At 36.3% G+C, this 21,056-nt stretch overlaps 1 protein-coding gene across 25 annotated transcripts in view; it reads right to left on the reverse strand.

Annotated features, from left to right (window-relative positions):
• BLTP1 (bridge-like lipid transfer protein family member 1) overlaps positions 1–21,056 on the reverse strand; it is a 101,163-nt gene that overhangs the window by 23,457 nt on the left and 56,650 nt on the right. For 13 of the 25 annotated variants that reach the window (XR_014945892.1, XM_015861881.2, XM_085546887.1 and 10 more), the window contains exons 42-62: positions 20,140–20,359; positions 19,182–19,340; positions 17,941–18,116; positions 17,579–17,754; positions 16,422–17,125; positions 15,985–16,224; positions 15,440–15,533; positions 13,899–13,949; positions 11,145–11,351; positions 10,772–11,010; positions 9,983–10,227; positions 9,197–9,302; positions 6,367–6,464; positions 5,958–6,143; positions 5,549–5,717; positions 4,818–5,029; positions 2,884–3,082; positions 2,269–2,328; positions 1,209–1,435; positions 483–683; positions 153–283 (exon numbers count right to left, since the gene is read on the reverse strand). Coding sequence is in view for 24 of the 25 variants with exons in the window: in XM_015861881.2 (XP_015717367.2) it covers positions 153–283; positions 483–683; positions 1,209–1,435; positions 2,269–2,328; positions 2,884–3,082; positions 4,818–5,029; positions 5,549–5,717; positions 5,958–6,143; positions 6,367–6,464; positions 9,197–9,302; positions 9,983–10,227; positions 10,772–11,010; positions 11,145–11,351; positions 13,899–13,949; positions 15,440–15,533; positions 15,985–16,224; positions 16,422–17,125; positions 17,579–17,754; positions 17,941–18,116; positions 19,182–19,340; positions 20,140–20,359 (4,100 nt within the window). In the remaining variant the exon portion in view is untranslated. The remainder of the gene's footprint in view (positions 1–152; positions 284–482; positions 684–1,208; positions 1,436–2,268; positions 2,329–2,883; positions 3,083–4,817; positions 5,030–5,548; positions 5,718–5,957; positions 6,144–6,366; positions 6,465–9,196; positions 9,303–9,982; positions 10,228–10,771; positions 11,011–11,144; positions 11,352–13,898; positions 13,950–15,439; positions 15,534–15,984; positions 16,225–16,421; positions 17,126–17,578; positions 17,755–17,940; positions 18,117–19,181; positions 19,341–20,139; positions 20,360–21,056) is intronic. The other 12 variants (XM_085546891.1, XM_085546890.1, XM_085546889.1 and 9 more) reach the window with 5 other exon arrangements.

The raw sequence follows: 21,056 nt of genomic DNA on the forward strand, positions 1-21,056 counted from the left end.
TCTCCCTCCTTTTTTTTTTTTAATAATAAAAGAGCAATTCCCATTTGACTATCACAATGCTGCAAAGCACATGATAAGAAAGGGAAAGAAATAAGTCAGCTGCAGTCTGTCATCCCCAAGCTTTGTGTGAGTTAAAGCAAAATCCAACTTACTTTAAGTCATCAATAACTTTAGCTTGTTCATTGAGTTCTCTGATATCAACTAAACGTTTCACAAATTTTCTTCCTCGCTGTTCTCCAGTTTGAATACTAGAAGCTCCCTGCCGCCGGTGATCAACAATTTCCTATTTAAAATAAAGATGTATCAATGCCCTTGTTAAAAGCTGGACAAGAATATGATTTAACAAAAAGTGAATTTCACACCTCAGAATTTGGACTAGAGCATGCAAAGGAATCACTTTCAACTCAAAAGGCAGCCGATTGGAATTCTTCCAGTGATCCAAACCCCATCATTCAGTTAGACACAATTCAGCTACTACATACATGTCCCCATGAGCAGGATCTGCCTGCTTTCATATGTGATCTGCTAGACTGAAGAGAATCACACTTCGCTGACCCCAACAGATATTCTACAGGAACAGAGTATCGTTGGTTTGTGGGACTCAAACCCAGCAGGTGATTTACAATCCGCTGCCCAAATGTTAGCTTGCGTGCATCTCCATAAAATGAACCTCCACCTGATTTCTAAACAACAAACAGGAACATTAGTGTTCTGGGATGAAATCTTCACCAGTGGCAGGCAAGACACATCTAAGGTAGCCATTAAAGAACACCTATTAAAATAGTTTTACATGAAATTGACAAACAAGTTAGTAGCATATTAGGTAGATGTACTAAAAAAAGTTTCTTGCATTTGTTTATGTTAGTAATAGACTCTACACATTTATAAGAAAATCTAAGAAAACATATATATAGCTACAGATTTTCCACTTCAGGCACCTGAAGTTAGTTATTGTATCTCCATGTTTCCAAATTCAAATTCCAGATAACACCAGTGGAAATATGATCTGATATGATCTGTGACTTCTTGTGTTTGAAATACAGCATTAGAAAACTAACAGATCTTTGTTTCCTTGAAACACGAATCATACAAGCTATGAAAGTAGCAAGTTGAACTCAAAAAACTCAAGACAAAGACCTTTCCTTTTGACTGAAAACTCTGTCAGGCTCGCTGCAATCAATAATATGCATTTTGGTTGATTCACTTACTGCATGTATTGTAGGAGACATAGTGTCAACTTCATCCTCATCTGACAAGTCTGCTATGTTCACAGAGTTGAGGTCAGCGATATCATCAATATCTTCTTCTCCTGTCAGTGTAGTGAGGGTGTTACCTAAAGCATTCAGCCTTTTCCCAATGTTTGGATCCATATGAACATCGATACCACACATCTTCCATAATACATTCAGTGTCCAGGTTCCAGCACTGCTACTTTCTGAATTTATTAAAAGAAAAAAAAAAAAGTATGTTTAACTAGTTAGAAAAGACAGCATGGATCAGTTATGAAGAAATGTCTTTAGGCCCACTTAGGGACAACTTCGAGGAAAACCTATCCCACAGCTTGTTGCTACAACTTTGTAGCCACTAAGTTAATATTTCTTCAAAAAAATGACTTACACAGACAAATCTAATGAAAATTAATACCCTTCAGCAAAGAGGAAGATGAAAACAGGGTTTCTTATAGCAGGAAGTCTAAAGGACGTTCATCTGCATGAAAAGAACACTGTTTTTTTTAATCTGCCCCCCTCCTCTTCCTTTTTTTTCTTTTAAAAGTGTTAAGTCCTTAAACAGTGAGGCTGGAGGATGATATAGGTACAGCATGTCAGCTGAATACCATGCCTTCCCAGGATTTTTCTAATGAGTGCCACCTTGCATCACCAAAATCTAGAACTTTTTAAAAGCATAGCTACAGAATGTATTTTTTCCTTCTAAATGAATGCACCCTGTTCCTCTCCACTCAGAATTCCTCCCAAGATAAATATGCAGATATAATAACTAGGACAGACAGTGTCATTTCTTTCTGAAGCGTGTCAGAACTCAGCACGTGTGGCTGAGAGTAGAAAGCCTGGGAATAGCAGGAGCTGTCTCAGAAAGCAGTAAGACAGTACTGCTGTTACAATGAACTGTTCTCCAATCAAGGAACAAACTTAGACACACAAAAAAACCCCACACCAATTAAATTAGTACATAGTTATCAAAGGATTTCATTTTCCTGTTTTATCACTCCCTTATTTATACCTGAATTTAATTATTAAAAAAGTATATTACCTGCTGCAGCTTGTCCTGTTGTCCTAGAACATACTTCATATGTACCATCTGGCACAACACCTACATATTAAGCACAGACATAGGTTAGGCAAACAGTTTGAAAGTTGCTTTAGACCAGCCCTTCCATATTCCCCCTCAAGTCTCTTGTTCTCCATAATCCAAGTTTAAGCATATTGAACAGGATTTTTAGTTTTAATTCCCATTGAATTACTTTATTCATATTTGGTAAAGTTATTTTACACAGTACATCCAAGTTCATATCAACTTGAAATTTCTTATGAATTCTAGAACCTTCAGTCTAATATAAATGAAAGCCATCTATATTAAAACCCTAAAAACTTACTGGGACATCATACAAAAATACAACTAATTCTTCCAATATTTATCAGACAAAACTTAATATTAATGCTTATAGAAAGAAAGAGTTCCTTAATAAAGGAAAGCAATGTGCCTTGACAGTAAAACAACATTTTAGATTCACATTATTTTGCTTTCAAAAAGCCAAAAGTTTTTCTTTTTCTTTGTGAGGAAAGCTGGGCAGTTTAAAAAGAAGCAATGAAGGGTATAGAAGATTTATAGCTGCAATTCTACTGCACAGCGTGAAATCTTACTTACATGCATTCATGACTAGATCTCCTCTTATTTCTGGTTTCCAGTCATCCCAACTTGTCTCAAAGCCGTCAGCAAAGCGGATACAGAAGTTTTTAAAGTGACCTTTGCTAACTAAAGACTCTGAAGAGCAGGCAGTGATTAATGTGCTCTCGATGGTCAGGACTAAAGCAGAGCCAGTGTCAAGATCAGCAGTATGGTTAGACTGGAAAATAATATCAGAGAGAATTTACTCAAAATTGCAAAGTTGAATATTGACTACACACTTAATGTTTATCTTTCCCTATCAGAAAACGGATCCCTTTCTCATAGCTTTTTGCGTTTCCCCTTCTCTGCACAACATTTCAAAACTATCACATCTGCCCATATAATGCCTGGAATTGCTGTTTTCTAGCAAACATGCCTATGTTGTAATGATATTAGGGCAAAGGAACTTGAGCTCATCTGGAAAAGGAAAGAAAATCCACATTTGATCATGACTTGACTAGATAGTCAAGTGCTATGAACCATTTGACCTCCTAAGCACAAAACAGAAATTCAGGGCTTTAGTCTGTAAAAAAGAACAGGTTGTAAGATGATTAAAAAATGATGAAAAGCAGCTTTAAGACTCGCAGGATTTTTTGCTGCTTATTTTGTTATCTACAATGATGGAAAGCACTGAATATACAGATTGTCAGATTAACGTTCAGCTCTCTGTATATGATAGTCTAGCATTTCGTTCACTGGCCAAAAAAAAAATAATAAAAGAGCCCACAGGCTCCCTTTTCTAAAGCTATACTTCTTTTTATACAACATATTTATTGCAAACATACTGTTTTATATACAGCATCGTTAACCAGATTTTTTAAAAAAGAATTTACTATCATTTTTTTTTAACATAAAAGCATAAAATTCCATCTGCTTTGTCTGGAGCTGCCAGATACAAGATTAAGTATCACAATATTATGCCATTATAAGTTCTTGCTTATTGCCTCATTACTCCGCTGTATTTCAGTGTATTATGACTATTCCTTTCTACGTCATTAAAATGATTCATTTCTGTTCTGGAATTATTTCCCTTAAAGAATATTCCCTGTTCAGCACTGGAACAGTCTCTGAACTCAAGGTTTTCTCTGGAAGTTATATTGCACTATCCATCCTTATAGTGTTCCACTGTTACGTGTATTTTATTTTTTCAAACTTCTGTCAAATGGCAATGTAACGTTTTCCATTTTGTAGTTACGAGGTGCTGATCATACTTTTACATATGAAGAGACAGACATAACTGCAGTTATTTCTAAGGCAGGAGGAACAAAAGGAATATAGATTACAAAGAATTGTTCTTTAACTGAGAATAAAGCTTCATACTTCCAAGAAAGAGAGAACCACTGATTTAGCTACCTTCCTATTTATCTGAAGAAAGAATTAGGATTCAGATTTGCGTGTCAGAACTGAGGAAACGTCTACAGTGACTACATCTCTTTCTAGAATCTAGTCTGACTTCTTAAATGAAAGTAACTGCTTGAAAAATACATAACAAATAGTAATTCACACCATCATTCCTTGTTTTGATTAAACAACAAAGAGTTCATTTGAGCATTTAAAAAAAGTTTTCTATTTTCAATCATTTGGAAAAGATTAGTTGAAATTTCTGATGCAAGCTTTCAGGGAAATAAGAGCCATGTGAACATTTTCAGGGACTTTTCAAACTGTTGTGCAGGCATATGGCATAAATGAGAATCCAGTACACTTCCCCTAAACAGAGGCACCATAACTTTGTCTTGTCAGTGAGAATGCCATTTCCATTCATGAATGTTATCACTACTGCAATTATCAGCATCCTACAACTTTTTTGTTGGTGTAACAAAAAGGTACATTTATGTACATAAAAGACATATACCACATAAAAATGGGTACTTCAACAGACTCAAAAGCCACATTGTTTCATATCCGTTGATTACCTGAGGTGTGTTTGTGATGGGCAGGCAAATTCCTAAGTCATTTACAGTCAGCTGAAGAAATAAAGTCCCAAAAGCCTGCGCAGAGGTTTGCTGGATTCCAGGCAGCATGTCTACTACTTCTTTTGTGGCCATATGAATATCTTTATGCAAGGCCATTCTCTGCTCATTCCAGTTGTCATATGCAGCCTTGTAATTCAGCCAAAACAGCACAGCTTTAGGAAAAAAACAGAATTCTTGTTTGAACCGAACTCATACCAAAAAAAAAACAAAACAACAACAACAACACATTCACTAAAAATGTTGGGTAATTTTTTGTTTTTTGGTTTTCATTTGTACTGTTTCTCTATTATTTTTATGCTCTGAATGCTTAACAATGGACATGAGTGCATATACACAAATACGCATACTCAGGATACTTAAGAGGCCCATGCTGCAAAGGACAAGACCAGCAAAGTTTGTTCACACACTAACATACAGAAAACAATGCTGTTCTCAGATTCAGAAAGACTTACAAAAGCATATTTCTCCAAACCAGGAATGAGGAAATTTTAATCTGTTGGCAAGCAGCAGATATCCTACAAATATCTCATTATATATATTTCATTAAACATTTTGGTTTGGCATGAATCTCAAACAAGTGAGCCTGTTTGCAACATAACCCACCAAACATAAAAATAAAATAGCTTGCTTTAGTATGAAAAGAAATCTTACAGCAATTGTCTCTTCCATACCTCTATCAAAGGCCACAGGCTGAGCAAAAACAATTGGCCTGTTCAAAGTAATAAGGACAGCTTCTCTATCTGATGAACCACTGATTTCTTCTCGGAGAGCATTTCTCAATCCAATTCTTGTCTTAAAATAGGCGACTTGATGAAAGTCTGAGCCAGCTTCTTCATAAACCTTAGAATGTTCAGAAATGGAGAGGAGGAAAAGTTCGTATATATATATACATACATATACATATTTGTTTCTAAGCATCACAAAATATTTCTCTATCATAAAATGGATGATACCAGGTGATACCTACTCTACTGTTTGATCAGAACAAAGAAAATGAAACCATCTGTTGGCTCAGTACTGTGTTTCTAAATCATGTTCAACTAAGTCTGAACAGCACATGGAAAGACGGTGAGCACCAACCTGATGTTTAACAATCTGTCCTAGTGCCAGATTTAAATCCACCTGGCATTTCCCAAACAGTTTGAGGTAGCTGCTATTTCCAGGCATTGCTTTGGTTTGAAGTCTGTTTGAGAGTTCAAGTTCTATCAATCCAGTTTCAAATCTCACAGCTCGCATCGAGGGTGTTGTAGCCGTCACTTGAATTCCCTAATGAATAAGAACAATACAAGAGGAAATTAAAGTGTGGCTCCAAGGAAGAGAAGTGGAGGCAATAAAACAAAAATTCCTTTACACAATAAGATTACTGGAACCAAACTCGAGATTCAATCTTCATGCAGAGTATTCTTGACTCAGTTAGATTTCAGGTATAAACAAAACTATTCCACCACTAACAGCATATCGAACCATTGTTTTATCATTATAAGATTACCTTAAACTGTAGGCTCAATGAGTAAAGAAGAATTTTTGGTTTTTCTCCATCACTTGTGCCATCATGTTCATTCCAAAGAGGTATTGGCTGCTCACCTCCTATGCAAAATAAATATACACATTCAGAGCTTTAGCACAGAAAACATTGTAAAACAAACAAGTATTAAGAAAGTAACACTCATTTCAATCAGTAATTTGCTAAAGTTTTATAAAAAACAGATATAGGTTGAAGACATGACATACACAGGTGCAGGTTCAGCTTGTTAAATGTAGCTAGTGGTCCCCTGCTACAGATGGAGACAAGGAGGCATGATCCTCCCTCATCAGACTTTCTGCAGAAGGACCCAAAGCCTGTTAGGCAAATTGAAAATCTCATTTTCAAAATATATTAGTGCAGGAAAAAAATACATATTTTCTAGTTATTAGACAGTACAAAGTAAATGCCAACCAAATACCATGCATGGAAAGAGGCACTGAAATCATATCAATATTCTTCAATAATGGAGAAGAAGGTACCTTGTAGCAATTTAATTGAGCACTTAGTTCCTCATCCTGGCACATTTCATGCCAAGTTAAACATCCCTAAGTTCAAGCAGCAATCCTGTCTTAGCTACCCCTTGAGATCTGATCTACATTCCACCCTAGTTTACAGGAACATGTTGTTACTGGGAAAGGCTAAGGCCATTAATCCTCTTGAAAAATGCCAACTCTTCTAATTAGTTATTTGGTGATAAAAACTGGTAGTTACATTGTGGACTTATAAAATGTTATATACAGTAAGTTTTCATCACCCAATATTTATCTGATTGCATTTCCTCTCCGCAGTGAAGTTGTGAATGCCTCCTCCCTGGAAGCATTCATGGCCAGGCTGGATGGGGCTTTGAGCAACCCGGTCCAGGGGGAGATTTCCCAGTCTATAGCAGGGGGGCTGGAACTAGATCATCTTAAAGGTCCTTTCCAACCCAAACCATTCTATTATTCTGCTTTTTTTATCACCCTTAAATATTCTTAACTATGACCATGCAAAGCTATAATAGGAACCTGAGGGCTCTAAGAAACAAGAGGAATTATTATTTTGCCTTATATTATCCATGTAGATACTAGGAGCTGTTTCTACAGTGCTCTGTTCATTAATTAGATTGTGATCTGTGAAACTCCACCTTACATTGTTTGTACTTTGCATATTTTCCTTGTGTAAAAACTAGCTATTGGTATTTTAGTGAAACAGAAACCACATTTAGGAAATCCACTACTGTCCATTAGGCTAATTGGGAAGCTCAAGCTATACAAATTACTTTGTTATAAGCCAAAAGGACAAAGTTATCTTTCCCCATTGCTCCGCATTCAGCACCCAGGTCTGGATTACTGGTGCCTGACCACCCTCCTGTTGAATTAGCCCAGTACAGAAGGCAGCAGTCATACCCAAAAGAACATCAGGCTACTATTCCCAGTACAAATTTAGGGTCTGAAAAAGTAAAGAACTAGCAAATGGTAATACATCTCTCACATAAAAAGAGAGAAGAGACTGAATATACCAAACTATGAAATGCTGTAAAAAATATATATATATATAATACATCTTACTTATTTTGCTGCTTTATACTCTTTCAAAAGAAAAGAAAAAAGAATAATGATAGCTGTTAAAGTTTTGTTCTTTCCCATGTGTCCTCTTACTACTCTACGCTGATGTACTTTGCCTGGAACGAACAGAAGGTGGAATAAAACTTGTTTCTTCCTACCATTCAGCAATTCTGACATGTTCAGTTTCCTTCACTTCATTTTTTGAGTATATCTGGACCTGCAGAGCTGAATTATGTACATTTATGTGTGTGTGTTTGACTGTGTAAAGACACACAAACAGTCCTTTCACTTACACACCACTTGCTAAGTTACCTTTCCACTGTTTCCAATTATTAATGAATTCTCCCACCAAGTAGTCACTTTATAATGGCCTTTTCAGATAATCAGAAATGTATTAAAATCCAACTACTTGAAATATATTCGTTTGTTATTCGGAAGCATCCTTTATCCTTCATCCTTCTGCCTTTAAAACTTCAACTAAGAAAAATCATATTTTCTTTATTTCTCAGTTATTTTGTGCATTTTTCTTTATTATTGATTAATGAACAGTCTATATATTTTACATATTAGTTACTGCTTTTCTTTTTAAATACTCATTTGTTTATCCCATCTACCAACTCTTATTTTAACCTAAAGAACACCGAAACTTTTCTACAGATTTTTACTTCTTTGCTTTTCTGTTAACCTCCTCATTTACTGTGTCATACCCACAGTAAATACTGTGTATTTTTTTAACTACCAAAGGAAAAATAATCTGTAAAACAAACTTCCAGTCCATTCTTTTCCCTCCAAAGTAGCCCCATATAAGTAAAAAGCAGTTTCTAACAGGAAGAGCTAGAAGTGATTGGAATTATTATATAATGCTATGCAAATCCTGATTCAGCCTACAAACTAAAAAACCTTTTGTCCATTAGTTTATGTTAGAAAATAAAGGCTTTGTAACTTTGACTGTGCCTAAACAGATAAACTCAAACATTTCCATTGCACACTGAAATGAGAGAGCACCAAGTGAGTTTGCAGCTTTGGATTAACATGTCAAAACTATCGTGCTTTCCTGTAAAACATCCTGTCTCTGGAACAGCTACAAGAGTTTCCAGAGTCTCAGTTCTCACCTGAAACTCAAACCGTGTTGCTTCCTTCTATGCAGTGTTAGACACAAAATGATGGTGTTGGAATTAAATTCAGAGAACTACATAATGCTGCCATCAAACAAAGTTGAATAAATGTTCATTTTAAGTGTTTCTGCTTACCTGAAACTTTTTGTATGACTTCATTTACTTCCTTCATGAACACTTTTTGCACAAACACTAAATGATTCAAGAGATCAGTTGTGAGATTATGTTCAAAGGAACCAACCTACAGAAATTAAGAAAACCCACAACTTTAGAACAGTTGTCATATGCATGCTTTTCAAACAATATATTTTTAACTCTAAGGCATACATATTTTCAAGACCAACCATATCATTCTTGACATAGAAAAAAAACAACAGTGTGGAAACTGGTATGCAAATAGAACTTGTGTGTACAACACTGCACAAATAAAACTTTAAATGATTTGCTTAAGTTGCATTTAGCTGCTCCTTACAGCTGTGCAGCTAGCTGATCAATCAAATATGTATTTTTAGACTTTAAAAAATATGCATAAAAAGTATGATACAGAAGGATAAGCTATCTGTTTAAAATTATACTTGAATAATCAGCGTAATATGCTTTTACTTGACTGATGAGAAATATTCATTCCAAAAAAGAAAAACAAAAGGAAAGTTTCTAAGTACATCTCCCTTATTTGTTTACACAAAATAACATATCCAGAATCTTCCAAAGCTAAGTGTCTTTGACTGCTTAATATGTTGGCTGCTCATCAAACCAAACACTGAGAACGTTCAGTTTCTATTTCATGCAATTACAGTTACATTTGAATCAACTCATAAATTTGAGAGTTCCGGAGGAAGCAGATAATTAAGCTAAGATGAAGACTCACAAACATATACAAAAGAACAGTTATCAAAGATGTCCACTGTTTTCAGCACCTACTTCAGCCACGCAACGTAAATAGTTCCCCTGTAGGTAATAGCCTTGTTTAGCAGGCAGTTCATCTATGCTCCATATTTGGTCTGAGTAAGTATCATGCTCTTCCATGATATATTTGCCTGACATAGTCACAGGAGGAAGGTTGAGACTTGCAGAAGGAGGAATGGTTGACATATCAGTGGCAGAGACTTTTGAAGTGAAGCGCAATCTATGACTTGGAAGCTCAAAATTAAATCTTGTCTGGGCACCTGTTAAAGGAAAAAGGAAAAAGAACCACACTTATGCTTAAATTTAAAAACACTTTTAGAATTAAAAAAAAATCTTAAAATGTTGTTGAAAGGTGTATGTCCATAGAGCTATACGTATCCACCCACATGAACTGGAATTATCTTACCTTTTTTACACAAAATGAAGATGCCTCTATTATTTGATGAAGCAGAGGATCAAACTAGCTCATCAGCACTGAGGTCTTATAATAGTATTGCTGAGTAGCCTTAGCAATCAAAATTTAATAAATCAAGCATAAACTGATTTTAATAGTGGGAGAAAGCTGTACCTATCACTGTATATATTTCCTTAGTCTATTTTTGTATTCTGCATTTGACAATCATCTATTAAAAGCATAAATCCTCTTTATTGCCCTATCTGATTGAAGTTCAGAGTAAAAGAAAAAAAGGCAAGAGCAACAGTCAAACTCTCACTGTGACTCTACAGAAATACCCCGACTTCTTGGTTTCTTCTGTCAACACCAAACTAAAAGCCGTAATATTTAAAGTTTCAGAGAATTCTTACCTGTCATTCCATGACTCCGCATTCTTCCCATCTTATATTCTGCCTTTAGAGAGGGCAAGAGTGCTGCTCCAATAGCTATACCATCTATCATGGCACTGAATTTAAGAACTATAGGCTTCTTTTCTAAGCCTTCTGGCAGCTGTGGAAATTCATTTGTTTCAACAGGTGTTTGATTAATACTTGTCGGAGTCTTCTCAGAAGGCAAAGGAGTCGCAACATCCTCTTTTGTGGGCTGAGAGCTATATACACAATGAAGATCAGAAAATACTTCTTGTCATTCTAACACAATACACTCTCATGCTTAAAGTAGCACCATGCCATAAACGGACAGCATTCAGTCAGTGGCATGCTGATGTGCCAGACAAACACTTACGCAGTTGATGGCTGCCTGATGAGATCTGAAATCTGCTTGGAGAGCTGGTGAGAACTGCGCACCATCATGCTGTGCAGTGTGGCAGGGTGCTGTGGAATGTTGATGCTGATGGCTCCAACTTTGACCACAGCAGCATTGTTTGTTTTCAGCCCTCTCTGGGCACTATACAAGGCTTGGGATTTGGCAATACTGCATTTCACTACAGTTCTAACAGAAAGGGAAACAGGATTTATTTGCAAGTCTTTCAAAATAGTTAAAGCTTTATGTTAAAATGGATTTTAAGGATTAGCTTAATTTCCTCTTATTCAGATGTTTGTTTATAAACTACATATGCATTAATTTTTCACTCATTTACACACACAGATGCACTACATGCCACAGACAACTATGCTACATTTAAGAAACCCACAAGGCATGCATTGCAAAAATACCAATACCTGGTAAACTGTTATTCTTGGGTAATCTAAGATCATCTGAATTTACACACACTAGGCTGCACATCCAGAGAAAAATTTTCACACACATAAACAAGAGCCTTCCATTTCAATTCCTTCTCAGGAATACACTTGAATCATCCTTTTCATAAGATGACTTAGTGAAATCTGATTTCAGCATCCATAAAGGTCAGGAATAGTCAGTGAGCAATGAATATATAGAAAGCAATAAATGGGTTAATCAATTAATACAGTCTTCAATAGGCTTAGTAATTTGGATTAGTATGAGCCAAAACTTTAATATTAAGTTAATGAGGATATCGTTCACAATGGTTATATAAGATAAAAATAGAAATGCACAAAGATGACAGTTGTAGACTGTAGAATGAAAATTTGGCATAACAGAAATCACTAAGCTCCTATTAAAAAGGATGCAAGGGACAACACGTTTATGTTTCTAATTTCAGGTGAATTACTGGTGGGTTTTGTTATTAGAATTTATTATGTAGCCAGCAAAGAGTATTACAGCCTCAGAGTGAAAGACAAAGAGTTTGGAAATCACAGCACATCAGCTAAAACGTGCAAAAACTAATTACTCCCTCAGTAACATTTATTCTGTGAGGTTCTAACACATTATGCTGAACACCAGTTGGCCTAAAGCATCCCAGGTGCAGAAACAAAAAAAACCATCATCCCTCTGCCTATAACAAAGAAGTCCAGAGCACTATTACACAACCATGGGCCTATCTACAGTGGGCCTATCTATCTACTTCCAGAAAAAGTTTCAGATTTTCACAGTTACAAAAGAGCTATAAGACACCTAAAGCAGTCACAGACTAAAATTTTATAGAGCGGAAGCTCAGTATGAAGAAGGAAACCAATCTTAATTTGCAAGTATTTTCAGGAAGAAAACATTTATACAAACACATACTACATAAGAAAAGGGCAGATTTGACTCCACATGGCACAGAGAACAGAACTAAAGGGTCTTTAAGATCCTTTCCAACCTAAGCCATTCTATGATTCTGATTCCTCCATTGTTGTTTCCATGTTTTCGGCTCAGCTCCACCTGCTAAGCTTTCTGATTGAACTACCATGAGGCCAATCAAGAATATATTTTTCTTCCTTCAATAATGCAAAAATACTACTATATAAACTGCTCAGGGTGTCAGGGCTTGATGGACAAGGACTCAAGGGGAGCTGCAAGATCTCTTCCTGGTGCATACCATATAGACATTATAATCTTAATTTAGACTTGCTTAAAAAAATTAAAACCAGTTGGAGCTGAAGTCTGTTTTGCATTTATAATGAAATCTGAGCACACGCTAATTCATACAACTTGAAGCACTACATAAATAGAGTTCTCATGGAAGAACCAGATTGGAAATAAAACTCTCAGTGTGGACCTCCCAAGTACCGAACAAGATTAACAATGAATCTCTGCTCATATATTTGCATACTTTATGTAACTGATGAATGTCACTGTCAATTGTCTGTCTACTTACAGTCTACTTCAATGGCAAAGTGGAATTCAGAACAACTGGGTGGCTATACACTTATTCTGAACAGTCACTGCACACTACATGTCTGTATTTTTACACTATGTAAGCAAACATCTATAACAGGTCTGGTTGAATGCTGTTAAAATAATTAATTAACATTTAAGTTACATCCAAGTAACTCATTCAGAAGTAACTCTATGTTCTTTTGTCAGTTCCAAAAATAACAGTTCTCCCAGCTGAGTCTTGAATGACACTACAGAACTGGCCATAAGGCCACCAAATGAGAAGCTACTTTCAGACACAAGGAACTAAGAGACCTGGAAGGGTTCACCTTCATTTGTAGGAGATGCACAAGCAAAGTTTTAATGTAAACACTCTGTTAGCACAGCCTAGTCAGCATAGCTAGTAACCCAGCAGTGAAGTAAATAAAGACAAAAAAAGCAATGGTCCTTATCGTACTCAGATCACAACAGGTACCACCACGACAAGCACAGAAGCTTCTTACCATGTTAAAAACAATCTATCTTTTCTTTCCCCTGAATTTATCAGCATTATTTTCATTCATTAAAATAAGCACAGAAGCAAATCTAAAGAACTCAAATCAGTGAAACCACTCTAGCATTACAGTACAACGTAATAACTGCTCCTTTGGGACACATACTTGCAGGCCACATTAAAATCTTACCTAGCCATTATTAGATGTTAAACTGAAACGTATTCAAGCAACATCTGCCTACACAATCACACACAACAAATGCAGCTGTTAGCTATATAACACAGTTAGTTGCAAGACTATTAAACATAATAATATGACATACAGAAACTCTTGTTTGGCTGTGCTTGTAGGAGATGTAGGAAAATCCTCCAGTCTATAGATGAAGATTGAAGAGAAAGCAAGAAAAACAAAAACAAAGCAAATAAAGAATAAACATTCATGCAAAATTAGTCAGTTAATTATTTGTAACCCACAATATGACATTCACTTTCAAAGTAAATAATTTTAAGGTTTGGGATTTGTTCGTTTCTTCTTGTTCATCCAAAGATTCAGTCAACGTTTTCCCCCTTTTTCCATCATTTCTATATTAAAGTTCTGTAAGATTATGGCATAGAAAAAGACACAAAGAACCTCAGCCATCTTCAGAAATGTTGCATGGCTGTCAGATCAGAACGCCTGTTCTGAAATATGTTTATCAGGTGCAATTTAGCTGTGAGTATCAGTACATTTCTACACATTTTAAGTTCTTTATAGTACTTTCCAAACTAAGCAGGAATAAGTAAATAAAAAAGAAAAAAGAAAACAGAGAAACTCAAGTGAAGTTATTTATCTCCTTTTCCACAAAATGATTAATATTCTAAAACCAGATCACATACTGAGGGTTACTCAGCTAACAATCAAACTGCATGAGGGTATTCTACGTTACAAAGAGTTGTACATTAACCGTTGTTTTGCAACTCAACAAATTTCAGCTAGAAACAAAGAAAAATAATGCATGCATTTCCTGAGTCGATGAACCCGGAAAAAAAAAGATTATGTGGATGTTGAGAAAGTCAGTCAAGATGTTCATGCACAGAATGTGATTTTCTTTCTTGTCTTTTCTCAGTTGTATCAATTACATAAAGAGCAGAGAATGGATATTAATGGTAAAAATAACAAAGGAATCATGCAACAGGGGAGCTCATAAAGGTTTCTATTAGAGGAATGATAAAGACCTCAAATAGGATAAATCAGCATTAGTAAGTTAAATATTACATATAAAATCTTGTATATTTAATAGGAACTACAAGTTTCCAAAAACAATTAGAAGCATAATAGAATCATTAAGTACTATGTAAGAAAGATTCCATGAGTACATCACATCAAATAAAACTGGTGCAGAAAGGTCTGACTGTATGACTTATTTATTTATAAGAGTGAATCTGTTCCCCACCATTTTTCACTAAGGTCACCCACTTACATTGCGATCAGTTCACTAACACCTGTCATTCCAAATAGAAAGAAAGAGGAGTCTTTCTGTTCACAGAACTACAACTAAAGCCTGCATGTTTGGGTGCCCTAGGTTGAAACCATCTGTACATCATAATCCTTAGCTCACTTAAAGATATGCCTTTCACAGAAAAGCCTCCAGTCAGCGAGAACACACAATTAGCTTCAGGAGTCAAACTCAAGCCGAGTTCTGCAACAGGTGCACAGTCACCATCAGACACTGTAACTTCATGGATTCTACCTAGAATCACATCGTCATGGCTTTCTCCATAATAAGTCACATGCCTCTAATGTCACGCAATTGATACTGATGCTACACAATATTTCATATATATGTATATTGAGATATTTTAAATCATCAGGCATGATACTTACTGAATATTTGGGGTAATTCCCTCCAGCAGGACGATATTGACACCTCCTATGTGAGCAGTGGCACATGTCTCAGTCATCTTTTGATGGAGTACATCTTCAAGAAAAAACAGCACTTAATAGCACATAATTCCATCTAATACTTCCAGGTAAGCCTACTAGTTTCAAAAATGTAGAAGCAACAACGCCATTAAAAGATTACAGTTTAAGTGATCACATTATACTATATTACATTTAAACCTTGACAAAAAAAAAAAAAAAAAAAAAAAGACTTTTGAAAATAAAAGAGGCTTTATCTCCTGAAAGAATTTTTCTCTTAAGTCATTTTATGGAAATCTTGCTTCCTTATAAATATCTCATCATCCCAGGAACATTCAGTATGTTCTTCTAAAAACTGCTATTGTATCACCCTCACTCAGTCACAAAGTACATTATTTATAAATAAAACATACTTCAAATACATACACATTGGTATAGGTATGCAAATACATACACAATGTAAAGCCACTATTGAAATTAATTACAATGTACACTTTAGATTAGCACACCTTTCATTTTTTCCTTCAAAGTGAAACTGCCATGGATTCTCTTCAGCTCTGATTCCATTGTCAGACCACCAATATCTGCCTCCAGGTGGGTTCGATTCACCATGCCTATCCCAAAGACTATGAGAGTCACGTGCTGCGGCTCTGAAGTCACCAGACTGCGCTTCCTCTGCACGTCTCTGCCATTATCCTGTTCATTCTCAAACACCACTCTGCAAGTAGGTTCAGTTGGGCTCCGAACACCTGCAAGAAGACTACTGAGTTACTTAAGGATATTTCAGAAGAAATCCTTAGCATATCTGATGTACTCTTGTGTTTGAAACTAAGAATAGTATGTCTTGCATGGTTTTAGGCAAATCATCTGAGCCCCATTTACTCTGTTTTAATAAAACTGGCTCCCTAAATCCAAGACAATAGGGACAATAGTAAAACGGATTTACCTGTTGGCCCAAAGGTTTCAGAAGACTTTTCTAAAATCCCAGTTGGATCAGAAATGAGTGAATAGAAGTTCAATAGTTTATACATATTTTGCCAACACTCAGCAGAAGGTTCACTCTGTTCTGACACGGTAATAGAGTCAGAGTCATCCATATGAATAGTCATGTCAACCACATCTTTTGAGCCTTTCCTGGATACTTTAGAAGTTCTTCTTTCCGACCTGCCCAGAGAATTCTTGTTTCTAGACTCTTTTTTATTGTTCTCATTGTTGGCTCGTTTGTTCTTAGCGTTGTTCACTCTGTTACCTCCATTAAGACTTCCTCGAGAGCTTCGGCTAAAATCAGAGGAGCGAAAGTCTCTGTGTTTTCGGGTTTTAAAAGTAGGCGTTGGAGAGGCAGAACCAGCTGTGTATCTGCTAAGTTTGATGTCTGTTTGTGTGGCTTTGATATCATCAACCATTGTACTGAACTGATGAATAAGACGAACCAGTGCCATATCTACGTGCTGGCTTATGGACTGGCAAGATATCGTGAAGTTACAATGAAAAGTATTATAATAGCGTTTATTCAAGTCATGAAAAGAAAGGGCATTGGCAGAGTTATGAGGTGTGCACATGGATTTCTCCATTACAACTGCACTAATACTGAAAGTTTCCAACATCAAAGCTGGTTTGAATTCAAGAGGAGGAAGGTTGACAGCTCCTTGTCTAGGAAAGAAAAAGTACAAGTCACACTTTATTGCTCTCTAGAACTAGCATGGAGTCAAATACTTTTCATATAATAGTACAACTGATTTAATGAATTTAACCTTTCCTCTCATGGTATTGCATTCATACTATAGTATTAAACATTGGAAACAGACTTCCATATAACATGGTAACCACTCAATTCATTGAAAACTTAGTTTGGCATGCAATTTTTCTATTACATTCTCAAACATCCCCCAGAACACTCAAGGGGGATGGAGGAGAAAAGGAAAAAAAAAATAAAATAACCAATAGGTAGGCATTTACACAGAAAATAACAACCGCACTGCAGGGTGAATTACAAAACCCCAATTCAGAGTGTCTCAGATTTCTCCCACACTAAGTCCTATCTTCTACCCTTCTCGTTTTCATTATTTAGTCAGTATATGTGTTTTCGAATATTTAACAAAATACCTTCGAGCTCGCTTGCTTTTTCTGTCCTTTGCTGTATCTGAATCAACAATATCTGCTCTGAGGCAGTCCAAAGTTCCTGAGAATGAGAGATACTCTCCAAAGTACATCCGGTAGCAGAGTGGCATTGCATCCTGAGACTGAATCCCCGTGTAACTTAGAAGAGGTTTGAAAACAACCTATGGAACAAAGAACACTGATTTACTTCACATTGTCTAGATTATTTCTATCTTCTCATTTCCCTACACCTTCATTTGCCTTTTATCCTTGCACAGGATGCATGAGATAAGCACATACGAAAATCAGGATAAATTTTCAATTACTGTTTAATTTTATTAAGTAAATAATCAGTAAACCACCCCTACCTGTGCATCCGCTAGCTGGACAGCAGGAAATCCCTGGTTACCTTCTTCCACACCTGCAATGTCATCCTGACTGGTGCTGTGCTGTGAATGTGTGCCATCCAGGGTGTTCTGGTCACTGGACAGAACTGTGTTGAAGTCTGAAGCAGAGGGAATGGTGGGAAGATTGGGTGCAGCACCTGAAAAATAAATACCCTTGGAACACTAACACCACAGCATTTTTTTTTAACATGACTAACTCTATAAACTCACCAAGGTTTATAAAACATTATAAACATAGGAAGTTAGCCTCCTTATCTAGTCCATAACCTTGAAAAAATGGCATTCAGAGACAGTATGATATTGTGCAGCTCAAATTTGAAAAGCAAAACATTTTCCCTCCTTTCTGTCCTCCTTCCTGTGTTGCATTCTACTGGGTAGTTAATACACCTGCTCACCCCACAATAGAAAGCTATTTGCCTGTATCATCCCAAAAAAAAAAAAAAAAGAAAACAATACAAAGAAACAGATAAACCACAGTAACAGATATTTATATCTAGTGTTGAGTGTGCTATAAACACCTGGTTTTATTAGCGTCAATACAAGACCTGCTAGATGGATCTTTATGGATTAACCTTTAGTCAAAGATGCTCTGCAATGCAAAATTTCTAGCACCTTGAGTTTGTATTGGACTTGCCTGCTGTGAGACAGAGATGCTCTGCCAATGCATGCTCAGCCTGATTCTTCAGAACTCAACATTACAGCACTTACCAAAGAGCTGTGGCTATCTGCTTTCAGAGAAGAATGACTGGGGTATACCTGCATCTGAGTCAGAATCGCTAAGTCTAATTTCAGGAACATAAGCTTGTGAACACATCTTTACAATTTCAGCAGGAAAAAGACCAAAACAACGTAACTTTATCTGAAAGCAAAATTAAAAGCTATACTTTTACCATATAATTCCTTTTGCAGAGAAGCGCATTGCATTTAATAGAAGGGACACACCAGTTAAGCAATATGTAGAGCAGAAAGATGTTCTGGGGGATCAGACTTGATTAATTTCTTCAATATTAAAAACAAACAAGAAACAACTTTAAAGTTATCAACTACAATTAATATGTTGTGGCTGGAAGGCTGTTAATTAAAAAAAATATTCAAATTCATTGCTGCAGAAAATGAAAATTAAGACATATTTCAGAAAAAAACAGTAAATGCAGGAAGTCAACCTGTAGTCATATCTTAAACTCAGTTGCTACTAACAATACCTGTTGGAAGACTGTTGTGGCCAGATTTGGTGGCCGGACTTTCTTGTACTACACTCCCTCTGTTGCCCACAGCATTTGACATCCAGTTGTAGAAACTCACAGAAGATGGTTCAGACAGCAAAGGATGTTCAGATAACATATCTGTGGCCACAGTATTTCCTATACAGAAAAATCAGATTTCACATTTCAAATATCAATGTCAGCAAAAAGCAGGAGCACAGTACTGAGTAAGCACATCTACTATCAAAATGGCAAGTCTAGTTCTCAGTGCATATTCCAATGGGTTCTGTGCCAGGCAGCAGCCTTGCAAACTACACACACTACTACAGAAACTATTCTAGGACATTAATAGATGCTGCACTACAGATGTTTTTGTTTGCTCATTCATTTCTACCATAATTGGGTGAAAGTAGTCATTAAGAAACCAAAGTACCTTTTTTTCTGTAAAATGTCTCATCCTCTGTTAGCAAAGGAGAGAAGTTTTAGAGAAAATGCATCATCAAATATATCTTTTTATACGAATTGCAACAAGGCACTCTCAACAATAACACAGAACGTACAAATTTCAGTACATGTAATTCAAACTTACACAGTGCACACACGTTCCAAGGACAATTAGTCTGTAAACAATACTAAAAACCTGCAAATGACTCATTCAAAAAAGATACCTATCAACATATGTACGTATCTCAGAAAGTAGCAAGGCTATATAGAAGGAAAACATCTTAGATTGTTAGTTGCCCTTTTTTTCCTAATCTAAAGCACTTGCTGTTTGCTTCTAGGAAGTTGTTTGCATGTTGCAGTGATCTCTAGAACTCAACTGAAAACTGATTCTTATTTTAGGGTGGGGTCTTAAACAGAAAACACAGTGAAAAATATATCACCTTTTCTACTTAAGTCAGTAAACTAAAATCTGTCCTCTCTTCCTACCCCATTAACCCCGTCAGCTACATCATACCTGTTCTTGTTAAAGAACTACTTTTAACTGCAGATGTACTTCTTTGAGGAGTTCCTTCCAGAAGATTATGCAAGCTAGGAAAACTTCCAGTAAGATAGCTGAGCAGACTCTCTTTCCTTGGACTTTCCTTGACTGCCATACCAGAACGGCCAACATGCACTGGTGAATCTGTAGCTGTATCTCCACTGGTGTAACTCAAGGAATGATACGGATGTATACCCTGGTGGATAAAACATAAATAAACTAATGAAGTATTGCATAAACTCTAAAAAGGAAGCGGCATTTGTTCTGAATATGAGATTGGATCACAATAATATAAAGTGTCACTCAAATATATTTTAGGCAAGTAGCATTTTGCTTAGGCCAGGTTATACACCATACGGTTATTGGGCATTAAGTTGCTTTTAAAGTTGCTATATCATTTGAAAAATAAGGTGTAAAAATAATTTTTAAAGCAAGACATAACAAATGGAATTGCATATGTGTATAATTAATCTAAGACAAATATGTAGAAGGAACAGTACACCAACTATAAATCTCATTTGGATTTAGTCTTTGAAGACCAAATTCCTTGCACTCCTAATATAATCATAGTCCATCCTCAGGGAAGATAATGAATGGGAACTGGGGACTTTTGGCAACGAGTTGAAGGCTCCTGCTTACAGCTTCCAAACAGAATCGGAAGAACAGTCAGATGTGCAGAGCATCTGGGCTACTAAACCCTAAAACATGCAAGACCAATAGCAGGAAGCAGTGAGTCAAAGGACTTGTTGACCCCCTACTGCAGGGACAGGGGCGCTTTATCTGCTGATCTGACTTCTCATCTAGAGAGGTTTGCTGATTTTGGGTAGCCCCAGATGGAAGACAACAAATGGCTTAAAATGCACAACTCCTCCTGTTCAGAAAATAGAAAGGAA

The sequence above is a fragment of the Coturnix japonica genome, chromosome 4 (genome assembly GCF_054131305.1).
Source record: "Coturnix japonica strain WE chromosome 4, WE-NBRP24, whole genome shotgun sequence".
Taxonomy (NCBI): domain Eukaryota; kingdom Metazoa; phylum Chordata; class Aves; order Galliformes; family Phasianidae; genus Coturnix; species Coturnix japonica.